Source organism: Telmatherina bonti (assembly GCF_933228915.1).
Source record: "Telmatherina bonti genome assembly, chromosome: 13".
NCBI lineage: Eukaryota > Metazoa > Chordata > Actinopteri > Atheriniformes > Telmatherinidae > Telmatherina > Telmatherina bonti.
In genome coordinates, this window is record NC_136611.1 from 19,696,113 (window position 1) to 19,719,495 (window position 23,383).

Sequence of the window (23,383 nt, forward strand, 5' to 3'; positions counted from 1 at the left end):
AAAGCTCAAATATTCACCCAAACCCTAAAATCCCGACAATTTAATCCGACTCCACTAACATTATTAGGTCACCCCATATTTACATATGGGGGCGATTATGCTAGTATGAGTAACTAGAGAGTACAGACTCTCCCTTGCACAAGTGTACCCCGGAACGAACCCCCACCGGACATTAAACGGCCCCAAAAAAAGAGGGCACCAGGCCAAAAAGAGAGCACAAGAAAACCGCCTGCAAACAACCGTTAATCCCACACTGGTGTGCTAATATGGAAAGACTAAAAGGAGAAGAAGGAACTCGGCAAATCACTCAAGCCCCGCCTGTTTACCAAAAACATCGCCTCTTGCATAAATAAGTATAAGAGGTCCCGCCTGCCCTGTGACTAGAATGTTTAACGGCCGCGGTATTTTGACCGTGCGAAGGTAGCGCAATCACTTGTCTTTTAAATGGAGACCTGTATGAATGGCATAACGAGGGCTTAACTGTCTCCTTCCCCCCGTCAATGAAATTGATCTCCCCGTGCAGAAGCGGGGATATTCATATAAGACGAGAAGACCCTATGGAGCTTTAGACGACAAGACGGCCCATGTTAATACCCCCAAAATAAAGGAACAAACCACCAACCCCCCGTTTTAATGTCTTTGGTTGGGGCGACCGCGGGGAAACACAAAACCCCCATGTGGAATGAGAGTACCCCTCTTACAACTAAGAGCCACAGCTCTAAGTAACAGAATCTCTGACCTTAAGATCCGGCAATGCCGATCAACGGACCGAGTTACCCTAGGGATAACAGCGCAATCCTCTTTTAGAGCCCATATCGACAAGAGGGTTTACGACCTCGATGTTGGATCAGGACATCCTAAAGGTGCAGCCGCTTTTAAGGGTTCGTTTGTTCAACGACTAATAGTCCTACGTGATCTGAGTTCAGACCGGAGCAATCCAGGTCAGTTTCTATCTATACAGTGATCTCTCCTAGTACGAAAGGACCGAAGAGAGGAGGCCCATGCCACAGGTACGCCTCTTCCTCACCTGATGAAAACAACTAAAACAGGCAAAAGGACATATTCTCCAGCCTAAGATAACGGCATGTTAAGGTGGCAGAGCCCGGCCATTGCAAAAGACCTAAGCCCTTTCAACAGAGGTTCAAATCCTCTCCTTAACTATGATTTCAGCCCTTATACTCTACATTATTAATCCCCTCATTCTAATTGTATTTGTCCTACTGTCAGTTGCTCTCCTCACCCTCGTTGAACGCAAGGTCTTAGGCTATATACAACTGCGGAAAGGCCCGAATGTCGTTGGCCCCTACGGCCTTCTCCAACCTATCGCAGATGGCCTGAAACTATTCATCAAAGAGCCAGTACGGCCATCTGCCTCCTCCCCAATCCTTTTCCTTCTTGCCCCTACACTAGCTCTAACCCTGGCACTTGTACTTTGAACCCCAATCCCCCTACCATTCCCCCTCGCAGACATAACCCTTGGGATCCTCTTCATCTTGGCCCTATCCAGCCTAGCAGTTTATACTATTATAGGCGCCGGATGAGCCTCAAACTCAAAATACGCCCTAATTGGGGCCCTCCGAGCCGTAGCCCAAGCCATTTCCTATGAAGTAAGCCTAGGTTTAATCCTCCTCAACACTATCATCTTCACAGGAGGCTTTACTCTGCAAACCTTTAACACAGCTCAAGAAGCCACCTGACTTATTTTTCCCGCATGACCTCTAGCAGCCATATGGTACGTCTCCACCCTTGCCGAAACAAACCGAGCCTTGGCTGTGTCACGTGTACTGTCGCTTCTGGGGAAAAAAATGATCAAAGATATTGAGCTGAGAGGGGGACTGTGAGTGTGGATGATTGACATCAAATTCTGACCTGCCTGTAGCTGGAGCTAACCAGCTTATGGAGGTTGGCGACCTAAAGCTAAGCTGCGCTGTAGCAAGCTAAAAATCTTGATTGGGCTACTTTCTGCCTTCTTGCAGCTGAATATCGGGTCAATCAAAAGGAAACACCCTCAGTTATGCTGAATTTCTCGATTAAATTACTTTTAAACGGATGACTTACAAAAGATTCACTCCCCTTGTAGTTGTCATGAGGTAAACCTGACCTATCAAACTTAAAAGTGTTCTTTGAATCAGACTGTAAACATATTTATTTCTGCTGTGAAGTTGTTTTTCTTAACATGCAAGTCTATAGTGATTGACTCACTTTTGCATCCAGTCCCTCGTAGATGAGGGGAGAACTGCAAGTTTCGGCCGTTCTACAAAGGCTTCACAAAGGTTGCTGCTTGGTGCCAACAATTTTGTCCATGTCTTTAAAGTCACACAATATAAGACAGCAAAGCTCCTCCAGGATTCTGTTACTGAAGTGATGCTTATCTCATGTGGTCTATGAGTGTAGAAAAAAAAACCTCTCAAAACAAGTTGATCTTAAACTCGTAGTCACTCCTAATCCATCGCATATGATGTTAGGTCTTAGTATTGCTGTTTTGAGCACCAGACAACCGTTATCTTAATTTTTACTATACAGGACAGCTCAATGCACCTCAGTCAAATACTTCCTAAAGAACAAAAAATCATCTTGTAGCTGAATGATTTCTGCTGATGGTATGATTGTCACATTGTTGTGAAACCAGAAAGTCAAAGAGCAGCTTGTTACAAAGCAGAAAACTCCTGAAAGTCATAATAATTTACAAAAACTACCAAAGTAGCTTTGCAGCTTGACTATAAAATACAATAACCAATAAACAAAATAAAAAAAAACCCTGAAAAGAGTCACACAAAGAACTTTATTTCCTGTTTCCTGGGTTTTATCTGAGGCTTTCATTCCTTCTTAACCTTTTAACTTCAAAATATGAATTACCACGCATGTTAAAAATAAAGTCTAAGATATCGATTGCATAAAAAAAAGGCCATTGACTAAATAATAAAACAGTGTCCAAAAGATTAAGTTGCTCATACGCTCCTTGTCTTCTTTGTTTGAGTTTTTGTTTTTCTCTGAATGGAGATTGATCAAGATCCACATGTGGTCAGCACACTAAGCCCATGGGGTCAAAGACTGCCCACAGTCAGCTGCAAAGGGACCCTGTTTACTAGTGCGGATTATGAAATTCCCATCACACAGGCCTTCTGCTTGAGATAAAAAAATAAAAAAATAAAAAAATAAAATAAAATAAAATAATAAAAAAAAAAAAAAAAGAAATAAAGAAATTCCCATCACACAGGCCTTCTGCTTGAGCCGACATTGAAACTTTGAATTGGCTTTAAGACTGAACTATTGTTCTTTTAAATGGCATGTTTTTATATACAGAGCCTTTTCATTGTGCTCTGAAAGAATAAAACATAATTAAGAAACATAAAGAAAAAGGTCTTCTGAGGTATTCAAACAGAGTGGAGCTCAAGAGATGAGTTTGAGGAAGATAAGGAAACTGGGGGTGCAGTTAACATTTTTTTAGTATTGACATATTCCTCAGTTTTGAGTTTGCCTCAGTCTGGATCATAACATAATTTGAAACAACTCTTTGTACAACTATTTGACTTTTAGTGCATATGTCATGTGTCTAGGTCTGTCACGTTAACAAATTTTGTTATGCAATTAATTGTGTCAGAAATGACTGCAATAGACGATAATATTGCTGCTGAGCGATTATTGTTGTCATTTTTAAACCATTTTCAACTAAGATAACAATAATGCCATGTTAATGCAAATACACCATTTTAAAGATCAACCTTCTTTTATTTTTAAAGAACATTTAGCTCAATTTGTAGACTAGACTCATCCAGTCCCAAGTCTGGAAAAACAGATCAGGATTTCTCCTGGAGTTTTAGCAACGTGGTTATTGTCTTAAAACAAACGCGGCAGAAAAGAAAGACAAATGAAAATGATTGCGTCTGGTAAACTTTTTGCGTGCACTTTTTCTTATGGTGCGATTAATTGACTTATTGCTCATTGCAACAGGCCTACATGTGTCCACATGGGATCAACCATGAGTCCCTGATTTGAGTCCTTGCTGGCTGGACCTTTACTGGAGACCACTCCAATGCTCACTTCATTTTGTTCCCATTCACTCCTATCTATCCTATCTAACCAAAAGGAATGCACCAAAAGGAAATGTTTAAAAACTTTAGCAGCTGTGTACAGGTTAAGCTTTATTCTCTATTTCCTTTCCTTGCCAGTCATGTGAGGTCATTTTTCTGTTACTAAGATATTTGGCTCCTTAAAGAAAATCCAGCTCCTCTGTCAGGTTGGAGCCCTAAAAGCCAACCAGGCATGTCTCCAATCAGACCAACTGCTGGTGCAGTTCATCCAAAACCTACTCTCCCTTCTCGTCATCAGTGCAGGACTAATCATGACCATCAGCACCTCTCCTCTCCTCCCAGGTCATCACAGAGTCAACCACATGAGCATATGGAAATATATGCAACACAGCCTAAAAGTCAGACAGGGGCACTGTTCAATTGTACAGGTTTGACCAGAATTATGTGCATAGTGGCTAGAAAGCGGAGGCTAAACCCAGAATGGTTTGACGGCAAGAGGTCATAAATGATGTCACCACAACAAGATAGCTGTGATGTGGTGGTCTATTTGGGCTTTAGTGTATGTTGGAATGGATAAAGTTTACAGTTTTGGTTCATAAAATCCCCACCCACCAAGCCACAACACTGGATCTTCTCTTATGTGGTGTTGTGTATGTTTATTAACTTAAAACAGTGACAACTGAGCAGCGATATCACCAGGACTACTGGGCGGTGAATAAAACCACAGAGTGATGTGGCATGGGTTATTCTCATGTTTTTATTATATCTTTCTGTTTGTGATGTGGAAATCACTGAGCAGAGATTGTAACAGTAATAAGTGGGATACATAACTGTACTTACAGACACCCATACAACTGAACGATGTTAAAGAATAAATTTATGTGGAAGTATAGATCAATTATTTGGCTGTTTGCAGTTAAATAAACTGTGAAAACTTGGTAATTGAGTCATAAATAAACTTCATTTGAAACTTTTAGATTGAAATAAGTGCTCAGCTACACTCAAAAGCATAGTGTAACCATCTTAAGATAATAGACTGTCATTTTTTTCAAGTTTTTACAAAAAAACAAGAATAATTTCTTGTGTCTGAGTTTGTTTTTTTTTTGTTTTTAGAAAGCCTTGAAAAAAATTCCATGAGCCACGAGAGGGTGACGATAAAGAAAACTCAATTTTAAGCTGCTTTTTCTTTCTTTTTGACAAATTAGTCAATTCAAAATCTAAATTTCTTTAAAAGGAAGTTTTACCAGTAAGAGAGTGCCACATTCATGTTATGGTTTGCTTAATTAGTATTTTAACATTTTTCTCTAGGAGAGGGTGTGAGCGCAAGAGGTCATCTCACTTCGCTGGCCCTGCGATGGACCACTACCTGTCAATGACCCTCGTCTGTTAGCACCTGGGAAAGGCTCAAGTCCCCTCCAACAGACCCTGCATTGGAAAAATTAGGTATAGATAATAGATGGATAAAGAGAAAATACTTTTCTTTCTTAATAAATCATAATCTGGTTCAGGTTATGTCAAAAGTCATGAAACACAGGCTATGATTATTCCACCAAAATACATACAATTTGGTCATTTTATTAATCTTATTGGGAAAAAAGTCAAGGTATAAATGATGGTTACAGCTGACAATTAAATTGGGCATTGGGGCATCTTTAGAAACTTGAAGAAGGTAGATTTAAGCAAGAATGATTCATTTTGGTGGCAGGACTAATGATATATTAGTCTACATACTGTAATCTGAAACATCCATCATTTTAATAGATTACAAACTTGCAGAGGACTGCAGGCTGCAGCTGGGTCCACTGAACTCATCAGCTGTAAGGAACCCAAGCCAGCCTGCTACATCAATGCTGCTATTGTGTCAGCACTGATGTCAAAACGTCAAATATGTTTCATTACCTGCTCAGTCTACCTGAGAACAGTAGTGCTGTGTTATGCGGTACCAACATCATGCCACTCCGAACCTACAAGTTGAGAGATGGTGATATGGGAGGGAGCAGATGGGTTAATGCAGCTTTAATGACATCAGTTGCTGAGTGGATCAGAGATGAGATAATGGAGGGTGACCCACACCTTTGCTTGTGAAGTGGATTATAAAAGGGTTGAATTCTTCTCTTTTTCTTTTGAGAGGTTTTTCTGTATCATTATATGGTATAAAAGCTTTGTCTCCAGGTCACTTAGTCCGCCAGAAAGGGAGCGTCTGTGCTTTCTCTGCTCATCTCTGCTGGGCTGTTAAGTGCCCGTCTGCTTGTGTGTCACTCAGTCGGCATGCCAGTCCACTTAAACTACAGGGTGAGGGGAAATACCTTGACTTTATTGGGGACAGAAGAATACTTCAGCTGCCATGACCTGCATGTTTGTGTATTTGTGGGTGTCTGTGTGTCTATTTTCATCCTTTAAATTTTTCTTGCACTGCTGACTCTGCCCGCTTTATTTCTCTCTGACTGCAGGAAAAGCAGTTTTCAATGTACTCCAGGGGAAATTCTTGGGAAATAATAAATAAATCAGCAAGCTGAAGAGACATTTCCAGTCCAGGAGCCAAACACATAAAACTTAACTCAGATTCAAGGCTAAGTGTGTATGAAACTTTAAAAAGGGCCACAGAAAGTACCTTGCATCTGCATTTCTTGGAGTTAACTGGGATTTATTTTCCCTTTAAGAATACATGTGGCCCAGCAAAGAAGAAGATAGTTATCAAGACAGGTGCAGACAAAAGAAATAGAATAATAAATGTAATTTATTATTCCTTTCAATTATCTTGTATGCATCCCTTTGTTCCTGGCTCAAAAACATAAGGAGGACAAAATATGAAATAAAAGTCTTAAGGCTTGAGGAAGTTTAAGTTACTATTGTTTTGACTCCATCAGTATAATCTCACAGCCTGAAATCATTTTTCCATACAGTGTGTGTTCTGTATCTGGTTAACATGGAACATTTCAAATGATGCAATGGTAATAGTATCATAATTATTGGTCAGTATTACAATTCAGAAACAATTTCCGCGATGAAACATAATTTAGGTATTTTTGCAAACCTCATGCAAATACAATAAATGTTTTTATAAAACAGATGTTGGTATGGAAAGAGAGCAGGACAGAAGGAGAGAAAAAGAGAATTCCTTCTCTGTTTGCTTTAGTTATATTTAGGGTTTGGCTGGTTGATGTTTTCAGTGCTGTTGTTCGGTAATTAATGACCATCATGACAATTCCCAAGAGCCGAGGAGCAAGGGCTGAGAGGCCTGGACGCTCCCATGTCTAATCTCATCTGGGGCTCTAAGCCAGTTTGCCGTAACTTCAGCTGCTTCCAATTTAGGCTCGGTGCTTATGTGTTGGCTATTTCCATAACCATGAATATCAGCCGCAGGGTCTTTTCTGGCTTCAACCTGCCATAAAAGCAATTGATGCACCGTCATAGACGCTGTCTCCTGAGTGTGGAGATAATATTGAATGTGGGTGTGAGTGCAGCAAAATCTGATCTTTTTTTTTTTTTTTATGAATGAACTGGAGCAAAATAGAATAGCATTAAGTACACAACGCCCGCAAATGCAAGCAAACAGGAATGTACATAAGAAAAGAGGATTACATGAAAAAGTGGCTAGGTTTTTGTTTTGTTTTTAAGTTTTGACAGCGTAGCTATGTGTGGTCTGACAGGAGTGGGAGTGGAGGTCACCTTTCCTTGCTCAGCCCTCTCTCTTTTGACCTCAGGGTGTAGTCCCTCCACTCACAGCTACTAAAGGCTGCTGCCATTAAAGCAACTAATCACAGCGAACAGCTGCATCCCTCACTGTATAAATCCTCAATACCTCGTTCTCCCACCCACACATTGACTCTGGCAGACAAATACTGTAAACCTGCGTCCACACACTCCCACTCTTTCCTTACTAATAGCAAGCTGCAGCCGACTGATGTTTAAATCACGAGGTTTAGTGTGTAGGCCTGAGATAAGCCGCGCTGAGCTGTGAAAACACAGATTACATTTCTCCGGCTTATTACAGACAGCGTGCTTCTGCCTCCCAGCCATACCATAATTGTACCCCAAAAACCACAGCCTCTGCTTAGCTGCGAGATACGCCTAGATCTGAACCCCCCACACCACTCTACTCACCCATGCAGAGCTTTGACAGCCGTGCTAATTCAAGACTACATTCATCTATATGTTTTCTGCATGATGGCCTCCTCCTGCGATAAGCTGCAACCATACTTCTTTTAAGCTTCTTCCTCAATAAACCACATAAAGAACCGCATATCAGCGGCTGTCTCATAGTATTGCCTTCACACTTCTAAAAGTGTGCCATAAATAGCAAATAAGATTTAAAAAACTCTAAAATTCCTAAGAAATTTTACAGGTAATGTGACTGCTGAGTGTGCGGTCGCTTTCACTGCTGTACTATACGTCAGTTAACCTCTATGAGTCTTCAGCAGCCAGCTTTAATATAATAATGTTGCTTTTAAGGGATAAATTTGATATTCCCATCACAAAATTGCCTCTAAATGAGGTACAATTTGGATATTTGTGTCTGATGTAGCATAATTTAAGATGTCCCAACTGAAAACAAGCATTTACTTACTTGGAATACCAGAGCCAACTAGGCATACATTAAATCCCTGTTTCTGGCAGGCTATGAAAGAGCTCCCATCTGCAAATACTTAGACCCCGTCTTTTTTTACTCTCGCTCAATCAGTGATAAAGACCATTGTGTTCCAGGTCCAAAAGTAAGACAATATCTCCCAAACCTCATAGAAAACAATTAGGATCCAGTAATTACACCACTGGCTTGGAATTCAAGCCAAGTCCAGAGGTTGGAGTAAAGAAGAAAGAGCTAGTGAGTAAAACTGAAAAGTGCCTGTCTCATGTAGTGTTGTCGTACTTTTGCACTATGACTGAGTAGGTTTGTTTATTAGTATTGGTGTGATGTAATATTTTGCTTTTGGAACTCTCACTCTGAATGTGATCGGCCAAAAGTCCTTCGAAGCTTTCTTATATCTGGATGACAGCATCGGGTGATCTCTGGCCATTCTAATCTATCTGTGCACTGTAGTGCAGGTCTTTTAAGGCAAATAATCCAAAGTTTAAACATGGATATGTTATCTTTACTGCTCGGTTACATATGTTCCCCGACAGACAGACAAAGAGGAGAGAACAAAGTTTCAACGGAGAAAAATAATCTTCTCTTCTACATTCAATTATATCAGTGACAGTACTTGTAAATTATAACACACTTCCTTTCTTCTTTTAAACCTTAAAGCAACCCCAGATACTCGTTGCTTTGAATGTTGTTGAGCTCTGCTGTAATGCAGGCTGTCTTTGGGAGCCAGACATGGCCGGAGGCTTTTTGGGGTGGCCGGGTGAAAGAGTGGTACAGCTGAAAGGCTGAGTAAATGAGCGGATCATTTAAAATTTCCACAGTCTGTGAGAAACAGACAAACAGAAGAAAAGCAATGATGGGAGAAAAGGCATATTATGAAAACTAGAACTCCACGAGAGGTCTTTAGAGATGTACATATCCTGGGAACTACTTGTTTTTAATGTCTCACCTGGACAATGGATTTTAGAAAATGCATTAGTAGTTTTTGTTCTTTTAGACAGTACGTTAGCAAGCCTTGTTCTTTCAGAAAAACTCAATATCAAGTGCATTATCATCTGCAAACAAAGAAATGTACAGAGATTAATTAATACTAAATAGAACTAATACTTGTGTGTGGGATGAACTACAATGAACTGTAAGTGCAGCTTTAATTTCTCTTGGCAACACTGCAGCAACAGATTTTGCCGTGATCCAGACTCCAGTTTTGCCAATGTGGTGGCATAGTTTTATTTCTCCTTAAAGTGCAGACTGTGGTTGGGTATCAGGTTCCGCGCTGGCAAGATGTTCTGCTCACATGGTAGGAGCAGAATAAAGCACCAGCAGTCCTGGATAGCATCCATGGTGCCGAAGAGTAAAGTCCTGTGAATGAAGCCTGTCACTTCCACTCAGATGTGCCTGTGATCTAAGCCACCCGGAACGACGCTCAGATAAGTGGCTAATCCCAGCATCCCTGCTGGTTTGACAGCCCCCTGCTGTCATGACAACTAGAGGGGAATCTCCTCTGGCAACAGCTTAATTGGATAATTTCCTCCCAGTTTCATTTTATGTTCCTCTCCTTCTTTTGTTAAGTAAATTCTGCAATTTCTGTCAGCCATGTTCTGTGTTTTATTTGAGAGAGGGTCAATTTAAAACAGGGGGGATAGTCAGACATTTTTACAGTTTCCGCCAGAAAGTGGGAATGTTTCCCTATTCAGAATCACTCTGCAACAGGCCAAGAGATCACCCAAGAGTTGTTCTTACCTCACCTTAGAGTGGGAGCATAAAAAAAAAGTTATATAGCCCGCTTCAGCACCACAAAAAAGTAACCACATTTACCACTGTAAACATTTATTGTCCTTTGTGTTACACAGCTTGACAATTTATGTTACACCCATTCAAGCTCTGGGTCATGACATAAACAGACACTCCACCCTTCTCCACAGACTGCAGAGACCTGAGGACTAGTGCCAGAGGAAGTCATTATATGCTGTGTGTGTGTGTGTGTGTGTGTGTGTGTGTGTGTGCTTGGTGGGCAGCTACTGTAGTCAAAAACAGAAGTGCTAGCATGGCACTTTATGAAGAGGAAGACTTTGTTCCAGCTGGATCATAATACTGAAAAATCATAGAAAAGAATAAACCCTTACGTGGTACATTTAGTTTTGGAATTGACGTTAAAAGTGATTAATAAAGTGGTGGTATCTGACTCACACAGGAGAAGCCAAGGGATCTTATTTCTTAACTTCATTTAGAGGACAGAAGCTGCCTTATGTAAGCCTAATGGAAATCGCTCCTGTTTTAAAGTATGACTTGTGCAAGCACGTTGGAAAGCAGTGTGTCCAAGCTATGAGGCAGCAATGCGAACAACCGAATGGTGACAAGGAAGTGAGCTTGAAGACGAGAATACTGAATAGAGAGTTGGCAGGATGAGAAAAGACAATATTTAAAGGTGAAAAGAGAAAAAAAAAAAACAGAAACTGATTTCTTTAAACCATTTCAGTCTAAATGTTGAATGGTAGTGCCATCCCAAACACTGACTGTTTTTCATTTCTCCCAGCTGTTGTTCTATCAGTATGTACACATGTCTAAAAATGTCTTCTGTGTTGACTTACCTTCTTCACAGGCAGTGCCGCTGAATCCTGGACAGCATTTCCACTCTAGAGAGGTAATAGTGCGGTACACCACTTTGTACGAAGGTCTGACCACTGTCTTGTAGCTGAAAAATTCACAAAATCAGAAGCCATCACATGCAACATAGTGTTTCCTACATTCTAACTTAGAGAAGGAAACAGTTTTTTTTTTTTCATGTATTCATTCTTTCATTCATTCATTCATTAAAAAATATTAATCAGAATGGGTATTTTATTACTGCCAAAAGTGGTTAAAATTGTCTTGAAAAGAGACAAAAGAAGCACGTTCATAATGAAGAAGATGGTGCTTTGCATTCAAGAACCGCACCGGGCAATGAATGTTTCAGTCAGTGGCTGGTCATCTCTGTGTAGAGTCTGTGACTGGCTGGCAACCTGCACCCGGTATGTTCAAAGCTTTTGAAGATGACCAAACTCAGTGCTCTAAATAAATGACATCACCATATCTACATTTTTTTTAAACAAAAAAATGTATAAAGTTTTCTTGTAAAACAGCCCCACCTTCATTTTTGGACTATTCTCATCAGTCTACAGCACATCTAGCAGAATATGCATCACATATCAAATGTTTCACACATTTTACAACATTTTGTGATATAGGAAAATTATTTAACTCACTGCCAGCCAAAAGCATCTGCTATAACAATGTCTGGGAGCCAGTGAGTTTGTTTTTATCTTCACAGTTAATGAAATACATTACAGGGCAGCTGATTAAAGAAGACATAAATATGTTATTTCAGTCTGATACCATCAGCAGAACTTATCTCAAACTTCAAATCATTGATGAGAAGGTGAAATTAGTGAGGTTTCTTTTGTTTGTTTTCTGTTGCCCTTGCCCACAGTAATCGGTCGTGTACTACGGGACCATCACATGAAAGCAACATCTCACAATAAAAACATTATAAATGCACAACATAAAAACTATTTTTAAATGAGAACCCTCGACTGTGGATTAATAGTTGAAGGTTCTTTATTTAAAGAAGAGTGTTGTAAAATGCTCCTCGCCTCTCACCTGCCTCCTGAGCATCCCTGTGGCCAGCGACATGTCTGGTAAACCCGCTGGAGGATTGTCCCGTTCTGCACCTGGCAGGTCACCGTCTTAGTGACTGTATAAGGACACCAGTTCCTGAAGAGACAAACCGATCAATGAAAGGAAAAAATACAGAATGTAAAACATATCCACAGCAATTTATGCCCCACTGTAATTATTTTCACATAAAAAGATGATTTAAACTTTTAATTAAACACTGGAAAGACACCTTGAAACAAATGCAAGTGTATCATATGGAAAAACCACATAAGCTAATTAGCCATACAGCAACATTTAGGATGCTGTGGTGTAATTTCCTTCCCCCATTTGTTTGGAGACTTCTTTACAGTGTTTACAATGCTTTAATCAGGCACAAGATTCACAGAGATGTATTCACACTGAGATCTGTGTTCTAATCAATACACATCCGTTTTTGCATTCAGCTGTATGATGAGGTGACATCCTTCAATAGGGAATAAACAGGAAAACAAGGTCTTAAAACAAACATGATGGGTTTTCATCGCAGGTTACTGCTGGGTTACAAGTTCACTCCCTTCCCCAAGAGGCTTCATAAGATATTGTCAGGTCTCACTGAGGCTGTTAAAAAAAACTACAAAGCTTATATGAAGACCAGAGATGTAGCTCTGATAATGAGGAGCAATCATAGAGCAGTTATTTCTAAAGCCTCTAGAGGTAAAGTGTGAGGTCTGAGCAATATCTGAGTAAGATATTAGAAAAGATATCAAGTTTTACAAAGGCTGATTCATTTGTGAGAAGAATGAGAGCTAAACGGTTTAGTTTAATCCTCAGTGAGAGCCCCTTTTAATGAGAGCAGATGTCTCTTCCTGAAAGTACAAGAGGGATGACTTGGATAAAAGTTGAGCTTGAAAGCCAACTTTTATCTCATTCTGCAACTTAACACAGAACACTTGACTTTAATTTGTGGAAAACACTTCAAGATTGCGAAGCTACTAAATACAACATCTATTTGATCAACAATGAAATGCACAAAAACCTGCATTACATGCATTTATCAGAATATGGGAAATAAGGAAACAATTACTGTGGCCTGTTTTGATACAACCGCTATATGTAAAGACAGGAGCACTAGAAACCACAGAGCAGCTTGTGAGGCCCACAGCACCAAATACACTGTGTGTTGTGTTGCCAGTGGGTTTGCAAGAGTAGTGGGATGTTCTCTCATGCCAAAGTCTGTTTGTCAATATGTGAGACCATATGTTAGCCTGTATCAAACACAGTTTACACTAAAGGAAACCGCCAAAGGCAAAGGATGTGAAGCAGTCCTGCTGAACCAGCTCCCTTTAACAATCCCCACATGTTGTGGTGGCTGCACACACAGACCTGAGTCAGTGAGCAGTAGTTCATCCATATATGCTTGTGCAAAACCAGTGCAGGCCTGTTTTTAGTTCATTATTGAGTGATTTAGATTATTTCTATTGGTGTAAAACTTTTGGGTCTGCACTACAGCGATTTTTTTATCACTTGCTTACTGGAAACTTGACAACATTTGAGATAACAACAGCATATTGGAAGCACTACTGAAAAAGCCTAAATGGTGCAAAATTACAGCACAATCTGAATTAATCAGACTTCTCCAGTAATACTGGAATTCATCTGCAGCATGTTGTATAAATAACTTTCCAACATTCATGTAACTTATATTCATCAGCTGCTAGGCTAGAAAAATTAAAATGAATCCTTATTATAATTTCCCTGTAATTGCTTTCCCTGGTGTAGAAAACAAAATCTCAGACTTTTAAGGAACTGTGGTTATGCAGAACTGGGAGATGGTAGTGGGAAACCAGGGTTTGTACCCTGACTCCTCCCTACCACTTATCCTCGAGACCCAGCAGATAAACATCTGAGTTTCCCAGGCTGAGAGCAGGTTTCACCTGGGAACAGCTGAGATTGTCACCAGGGGGTATATGGAAAGAAGTGGGGGGTGGATTTTATGGTCTCTGCATCTCTCTTTTCATTGCACATAGGCAATTAGCAAAAAGGAAATGACAGATGAAGTTGCCTCAGTGAATGAAATAAGACCATTTGACTTATCAATTACAGTTTTGGTGATTTAAAAACTACTACACACACAACTGGCTACAACTAAATAATATGATATATATATTAAAAAACAACTTATTTAAAAGTACACATAGTCTTCTACATATAGACAGGAAAACACAACAACTGGATGCAGGCTAAATCCTGAGACCAGCAAGCTGCTGAAAACTTCTGTGCATAAAAGGAACACAGGTGTTCAGCTTACTTAGTCTTTCACTTTTAAATGTTTTATAGTCAACACCTTCCTCTTACCCGAGGCACCCATGTGTTATGAAGTGTGAAGCCCACCAGCACCATGCTGTTTCACTGGCAAAACACCAAGTAGGCCCTCAGTGAGTATCAGGTCTCAAAGCACACATGGCACACTCTGAATGCTGGGCCCAAGCTAAATAAATCATCAACCATCACAAGTCACATGTAGCCAGAGCCAACCATTAAAAGAAAAGAAAGAAATCCAAAAAAAAAATTCAGCTTTGTCCCATCTGTTCATCAGCGCTACAGACGCCAAGATAGGAAGATATTGGAGAGAAAGAAAAGGAAACTCAACCCTTTAAATGTAACATATGCAAATGTAGACTGTAAGGTGGTAAAAGAAACAAATGTATGCTGCATTTTAGATAAAGAGTGTGCCCTCATTTCACCCTGTCTGCTCTTTTTTCCATCATGCCACTGAGTTGATGGACTTTCAGCTGCAGACTGTGTGCGGAGGAAGAGCATGGGAGGCAGAACCATGTGAACTGACAAGAAGGTTGATGAGGGCAAATCACAGATAAGATTTTGGAAGAATAACATCTCAGTGAGTCCTTCTCCATCCAAACGTCCATTCACATACAGTAGGAGGAAGAAAGCTGAATTCTCAAAGATATGTTTGAATTGTTGCAAGGATATAAATCTGAAGGAATTTTTCCAGATTTCTGTCTGTGGGAAAATACTGGAGAACAAAGGACAAAAGAGTGATGTGGAAAATGGCCAGAGCGAAGAAAAGAGAAGAGAGGAGAAGAGGCGAGAGGAGTAAAGAGAAGGAAGTTAGGACATTTCCTCATGAAGGTCAGATTAGGTTGCTTCTGATGGCAGCCGCAAGATGAAACAAAAGAAAATTATAAAGCAGTGTTGGTCTCTTGGGACAAAGGAGAAGCATAAGATTAATGTGGCACACCAACAAATGACATGGAGACAAATAGAGTACAAGTCAAGGTGAAATTAATGAAGAGGAAAGGAAACTACATTCCTAGAGAGAGAACCGGAGAACCCCACACATGAACAGTGTAAAAGAAAAAGTAAACCTGATAAGAATCACATTCAGTCTTTAAAGTAGACGAAGAGAAAAAAATAACAACTGAAGTGGACATCTACAAAAGACAATGAAGAGAGCTGTGCTTCAGGATTTACTCGAATTCATGGAAATATCAAGGACATTATATCATATCTGGGAAGATGCTGGTTAATTATGTGAGTTTATTGTTTCATGGCTCATACTGGGGTCAGCTGGTGAATGACATCATTATAATCTCTGCCAGGTCAGATGCAATGCTGTAGTGTTGTTTCCATTCCTCTTTTTGCATCAAGTCTTTTCCAAACAGGCTAAAGTCACCTGAAACAAGTTTATAAACTTAAACACTACACATTTTATATTTATCATTTCATGTACCTTTTTTATTCTTATCTTCTAAATGATTACAAAAAAATCATCAAGCTATTAATATTGTCATATTCTGACTCATTTAAAAACAAGACACAAAAACTTGGAGGGTTGTGCTGAGGTGTCTGCAACTGAGATTTTTGCAGCAGATTTGGGACCTCCAGGCTGCAGCTGTAGCCTGGGATCTGTGGAGTTTCAAAGCTGGGTCAACGGCTTGAGCATTGTCCCAATGGGGGAGGCTACTGCCATCGAAGAATGTTTTTGGCATGGGGGAGGGTATGTGTGGACTGCTTTTGTGCAGGCATTTGTCAAAACCCGGTGATATTTCAACATATCAAATGCCAATAATTCTCCTCCAGTGGAAGCTGTAACTGTCACAACTTCGTCTTTTTGATTCAGCTGATCAATTTGATGAGGCAAATTATCGTTTACATCCCAATTTATGAAATGACTAATATGCTGAGTTTTGGTCGTCAATCAGCAATTACAAAACAGAGCTGTAGAAAGACACTTTACTGCATATTTCCAATTTTTCCATCTAAGCAAACAAAGATATGTGAAAGCACAAACTGAAGCCTTCCAACTATTAACCTACTGAAATTACAGGCTCACTATAAGTGCAGTCGAACAAGTCATACAGCAGGTGGACTGAGACTTTCAGCTCGTTGCATGTCACCCAAAACCCCCTGACCCCTCTGAGGACAGTGGCAGATTCAGACCTACAGCTTTCTCTCTGTCTATTCTACCCTCCCCATCCGCAAACACTTACATCTTACCAAAACAAGCCGGGATGCAGTCAAGTCCCAGCTGCTTTTATTTAGTAAACATATCCACAAATGTCTGGCTGTGATGGATTGGGGAACTGAGCATAGAGGTGAGCCTGTGGAGCGATGCAGGCAGGGGAGGCGGGGGTTGCTGAAAGCCACCTGGACACACCTTCATCAGAGACAGGGGTTCACTGCCTCCAGCCAGTTTCAGCCCACACACACACACACTCAACATGGCAGTGTAAATCTTTTTTAGATGGGGAGCATGTTCTGATCCTATCACGATGACCTGGCTTTAGGCTGAGTAACTGAGCAGTAGAACTGTGGCTGCCTGTGTGTTTAGTCTACAGACTCCTTCAGAGAAAGACTCATCAACAGTGCTGTTATACAAAAGATCAGTCACTACATGAGAACCATCTCATCCTCCTTTTTTCCACTACTCAGTTAAAGTCAGATAAATCCATGTTATATAGTCATATAGCTCTCATTCTTATCATTCTGTCCACATGAAAAATTTTCTGTGGATAAACCAGAGCTCTAAAAGTCATCCTCCTCATCAAGTGAGAAGAAGATGGAGCTGCTGCTCCATCTTCTGCTGCAGGGAGAGCAAAACACACACCTCAGATGGTGGAGGTGCTAAGAGGAGCTACACAGAGAGAAGGTGGACCAACAATGAGAAGCGGACCCAGCAGAGTAATGTGTGCTACAAACACAGGAAAAAGGAAACCAGCTGTCAGGAAGACAATAGGAGCTGGTAGATGGATGGAGATGGGAGTTGCTCTGCAGAGTCATGCACTAAATAAAAGACTCATAAAACTTAAAAATAGACTGGACTGGTCATTTCATACAACAAGACACAGATGATTATTAATCTTGGGTAAACTATGTTACTGATCCTTACCTTTTGTGATATATTGGGGGTGTGAGCGGCCGCTGGCTGGTCTCTGCTCAGCTGCGTCCCGGTGGGATATGTTTTGTAAAGTCCCGTCTTCCAAGTCCCGTTAACAAACGTGGCCACCCAGAGTATCAGCACAGTCCAAAGCAAACTTTTTCTGCAAAGTGCGCACACGCTCTGCCGATGGTCCGGACCCATTTTTGTGTCATCAAAAGTGTGATCAGGTAAGTTTTTTTTTTTTTTTGTTTTTTTTTCTTAACGTGTCCGACTCGCTCCGGTTAGTAACGCGTGAAGCTCAGCTCGGAGGGGAGATGTGTCAAACTGCACCAGGTCGGTTGGATAATAATGATGCCTGACGCTAGCTCATGTGTGCAAGAACAAGTCTTCAAGCCTGAAGTGAGCTACGTAGAACTACACACTCTAAGGACTCAGCTTCTCGTTTGCCTCCTTTGAAAGTGAACCTTGAACGCTGAAGCGTGTGTTGTCCTCCCCTCTCTGTGTGTGTGTGCTCTGCCTACCTACGTCTGCCTGTGCTCACATCCAGCAGAGTCTTTCCAGCAGCAGGCATGAAACCAGCTTTATAATGTGGTCGGGTTATTTAAAAGCACAGCCTGCAGTCCTCTTTACCCTGCCCCGTTTCAGCAGCCCACTGAGGACAATGCGCGCTCAAGGTGACGGGACTTTTACGCAGCGTGGATGAGGGGGTGCAGCTTTTTAAGGTTCCTCTTAAATTATAAGTTGTGCAGCTATTATATGGTACAAACCACATTGTGAAAAATCTTTTGCCATATTTATGTCTTCAATTCATATGAAAGTTACTGTAAATGCTTTTACATGTATTTTCAAACACCACAGGCTTCAAGCGTATATCTAAATACAAGAACATCGAAGCAATGAGTTAGTGATACATCCTTTCATCCATGCATTCACATTTCTTTACCAATGTTTCTGGGGCAGGCTGTCAATGCAAACAGATATTAACCACATGGTGGTGGTCTTATCCAAACCTAACACCTGCACTGCGACCCGAAACAAGGATCTGATCTGTACATGTGTGGTGGTGGTGGTGGTGGGGGGGGGGGGGGGGGGGGGGGGGGGGGGGGGGGGGGGGGGGGGGGGGGGGGGGGGGGGGGGGGGGGGGTGTCAGCTGCAAAAGATCCTGAAGAGTGCAAGTAGTCGATGCTGCTGTCATGTAAGTTAAGTTTTATGGTGTCCAAAGAACTATGTTTATGTGTGAAATATTTTATTATTATTTTTATTCTATATTTCAGGCACCTTTATGCGTTTTTGTAAGGTCTCTAGGTCATGAGGGTGCCAAGTTGTTGAGGCTTGATGTGAATCCCTGCAGGACACCTGCAGCTGAAAATTATTTTGACCTCAGAGGATAGACTGGGATGCAGCTAGGGATCATTGCTTCAGTTACTCGCCTATTATTATCCTCCCCCCCCCACCCCCCCTCTTTCATCAAGTTAAAGCTATCTATTACCTTTTGTCACTGTTGATGTAAGCTCTTCACAGTTATATAAAGGTTCATTAAGCAACACAACAAATCATTATTTCCTTCTTTCAACAGGGAAAATAAAATACCACCCACCTATGTTTGGTTATAAACATGTCCTGATCTTAACTCTTAATGATACTTGTACTAGTAAAAGCTGGAAAGGCGCCTGCCTAACCTTTACCCCCTAACATTCAGACAGGACCTTTTTTAGAATACATAAAATGGTAATGAGATTCATTCTGGTGAGCTCATATGAGGTTTGGGGATTTTAAAGGAAAAAAAGGAAGCTTAAGAAAATACAGTATTTTCATTTTAACAGTCGTCTGCTTGTCTATTATTCACATCCAGAAAGCAGAGTTTAATCCAAGCAGCACATTGCTGATTATAGCTCAGCTTTCACTGTGCAGGTTACAATTAATGGATCAAAACTGTCACAGTTTTCATTTATGTTTGTCGGTGAAATTACTGCCAGATTGTATGCAGTGTGGAGAAACATCTACCTTGAGTGTGCAGCCGGCAGCACGTGATGCAGAAATGAACCCATGGAAATTGCAGTGATTTCTCTATAACAAATTGATAATGGGAGATGAGCATGCAGGTCAGTTGAATGGGCACACTCTCCAGCACACACACACACACACACGTTCATCTACTTGCTGACAGCAAATAGTCCAGATTATGTGCTAATACATTTGTACATTGTGTTTAGAGTTTTACTCAGAGACCTGGCGGAGGCAGTTGTCGAATCTCCTTATATCTGAGCTTTGAATTTTCTCTTCAAATTCGAAGCAGAGGGATATCTTTAACCTGAAATGAAAACTAGATTATCAACATTGAATGAATAAACTTCCCGTGCTCAACAAAATTCCCCTGCTGCTCATGATTCAAGAATTTTCTTGATTACAATCTTCATTCATTCATTTTCTGTACCGCTTAGTTCAATTAAGGGTTGCAGGAAAGCTGGAGCCTATGTTCAGGCAAGAGGCAGGGTACACCCTGGACAGGTTGCCAGTCCATTACAGAGGGACAAACAATCATTCATGCTCATATTCACTCCAATTGAGAATTTAAAGTGGTCAATCAACCTAACATGCATGTGAGTAAAAGGTGGGAGGAAGCCGGAGTACCCTGAGAGAACCCATGCACACATGCAGTAAGAACATGCAAAGTCTACACAATTTATGCAACTTATTGTTTTTGAAAAGCAACTTTTTATTCAGTGAATGTGTGGGACTGTAAAGGAGACTGCATGTCTCAGTGGAACTCTGTGTAAAATAAAGGTTAAATAGTTTTTGGGGAAAAAAAATCTAGTTTGCATTAATTTTTTTGCCCTTTCTCCCTCTGTCTGCCCCACACAATGATTTTATGCAGCCCTTATGCCACAAAAAGGGGGTAATACCTCAGCTCGTCCTGTTTGTGAAGAAGACCATTATGTCTGTTGCAGGAAAGCAAAACATGATTGTTTTCTCTAATAAGGTCAATATCCTCCCTCTGTTTGTTGTTTTCTCTTTTCATTTCTTTCTTATTGTCACATTCAAGGTCTGACTAACTCTTAATATGAGGCACACACCCAGCTTTGTTTTTGGTTTATTTTGTGCATGTGTTGGTTTGTATGTTAATGGTTTATGAGGATGATACTGTATAGAAGAAGGGGCAAGATTTTGCACATTGCTAATGGATGGCAGAATCTCAGTTCAGAGATGTCCCATTATCGGTACAGCCAACCTATATTGTTCTTGTAACAGCAGAAATGGCACTTTTGGCTTCTCTGTTCTGGAAAGCCTTCATACATGATGCCCCGTCCAGTATAAGAGGTGATCATGAAACATTAAAATCTATATGAGTCTGTATGGAAGTCTTTGAAGTTTGCTCCAGGAAAGTGCTTTAAGTAGGGGAAGCAACTGGGGAGTCAGAGACAAACGTCCCCTTTCCAAGGTTTTATGCAAAACTCTCAGGTCCTAAAGCCTGAAGAACACCACATGTATCTAGGTTCTCTTAGCAGCACAGGTGACTGCAACAGCAGAGCATAGAGGTGATGAAGCAAATGGCCAGAGGGTGGCAGCAGCTGAAGAGAGTGAAATAATTTTTGACTTAGTTTAAACCATCCAGGTTCCTCTCAACCAAATACACTAAGAACATCTTAGGATTTATAGAAAACGTTTGAGTGGACACACAGAGTCAGCTTATATGCCGATGTGTCTAAACAGACAGAATTACTTCTTGTTAATAATACTTTTTACACATTAAAAAAAAAAAATCACAAGAAGTCTTGCATCATTTTGCTCACATTCCAAACATATGCTAGCTTAATGTGTGTGTAAGTAAAGTGTGAATGTACTTGATTGTTTCTGATTTGTCACAAACTGATAACCTGGCCATTATTTGTCACACCTCTTATCTGATGTGCTCTGAATCCAATCTGCAACAAATTTGAAATGAAATTAACATATATATTTGTGAAAAGATACTTTTTTTTAAAAGGGCAACAATAAACCAAAACATGAACAGGTAATCAAACATAGGCATTTTACGCCTTAGAAGAACTAAGAATCACTTATTCTTGTATAATGAACATGCTCACATGGCGAATGTTTCTGTAACGCATCCATTTTTCTTTCAGGATCACAAAGATTCACGTGTTTGTAAAATCCCTTCAAGTTTGACCTAAAGGTATTTAGAGATGCTGGAAAACAAAAGAAAATATTTTATAAATCTTAATAGCATATCTGATATAATCTATTTAATTAAAAACTATAATGTAAATTACACTTAATTCAAATATGAATTGGATATATGAAAATACAACTTCTAAAGAATAATAGAGTTAAGGAGTTAGAATTGTTGCAGGATATGACGGCAGTGGTCGATGCTACACTGCCACCTGCTGGTGAGCCGCAAAAAAGACTTGCAAAAGGTCCTCAGGTTTTCCAAGTATTTCTCCTGGAACACACCTGCCTCAGATTCAGACAAGCTCTGCACATGTGTGCTAAATACTCATTGATTTGAATTGTGTGTTGCATTTGAGGCACTTGAAACCTGCAAGACACCGGTCCTCAAGGACCAGGATTGGGGATCCCTGCTCAAGAGAATCCTCTGGAATCAATCCCATGTCTGGTTGTGGATCACTACCAACTCCATTTAATGTTAAAAGAACTGAGTGTTAACAAGTAAAACCTAAATTTTCAGTATATTTAAAGGAACTTTGATGCTTTGAGTAGAAAGTGACATCCTGTAATGGTGTTAAGCTGAACATGAGTGTTAAATACTAACCCTAACCCTGTGCAAACTGAGTTTGTGTTTGGCATATAAAATTTTTACAAGCAAACTTTTTTCCTCTAAAAAAAAAAACAAGTTAAAAAAAAAATCTGCAAGTAGTTTTCTCATTATTTTCTCACTGGATGGCAACCCAAAACTTCAGGTTTTGAGTTTGGTCAGTGGCTCTGCGTGCTTGTGTTTGATGTTAATGAGGCTCAACTGACCGCAGGCTGGTGAGGATTTGTTGGTTATAAAAGTATAGAATTTGAATAAAATGTTTTCTTGCCAGGTGTTGTCATAAAGAGATCTAATGAGGGCAAAAGCTTTGGAAGGATGATACTGAGACAAGCCTGAAAAGGTGGGATTATGATTCTCTCTTGAACTGTCATAACTATGAGGAGTTTAAGTAAATGCACATAAAGAGAAATAGTTAGAAGATGCCTTTGATTTCAGGAATGGGAAGAAAATGAATCAAGCAGGAAAACAACTGAAGCAATGACCAGTAAGAATAAAATCCAGTCTCTCTCCAAGGTCAAAATGACTTCTATTGCTCAATCAACCCTCAAATGCTCCAATTCCCCCTTAACAACACTGTCTGCTGAGAGTGATGTAAAATGCCGCCTGGAACTAACGAAAAAAAAAAACAACTGACCAGCAGAGATTGACCCCCAAACACAACTTTCCATTTGTTGTGACTGTGAGAAGATGGGCTTGCAATCCTTAAACGGTTTCCTGAATAAAAACCTTATGAAATCAGTGTTTATGTTTGAAATCAACATCAAACTAGATTTACATTACATATCACAGCTAAAATCAACTACAGGAAAGAAATGCTGTTATCAGCTTGAAATAAAAATATCTAACATTTTTATTGAGATGATGGAAAAAAAAAAACAATTTAATTAATAAAAACAATTATAACATGGAGTGTTAGTCAATGAAAAAAAACAAAACAAGAAAAATCCCAAAAGGCC

At 40.2% G+C, this 23,383-nt stretch overlaps 1 protein-coding gene across 1 annotated transcript in view; it reads right to left on the minus strand.

The window, feature by feature from the left end:
* The window catches only part of emid1 (EMI domain containing 1), a 70,701-nt gene extending 52,550 nt beyond the window's left edge, over positions 1 to 18,151 (minus strand). The window contains 4 exon segments of the mRNA XM_079251460.1: positions 11,205 to 11,308; positions 12,253 to 12,366; positions 17,660 to 17,676; positions 17,678 to 18,151. Coding sequence (XP_079107586.1) covers positions 11,205 to 11,308; positions 12,253 to 12,366; positions 17,660 to 17,676; positions 17,678 to 17,851 — 409 coding nt within the window. The 5' untranslated portion in view covers positions 17,852 to 18,151.
* Between the last annotated feature and the right edge of the window lie 5,232 nt (positions 18,152 to 23,383).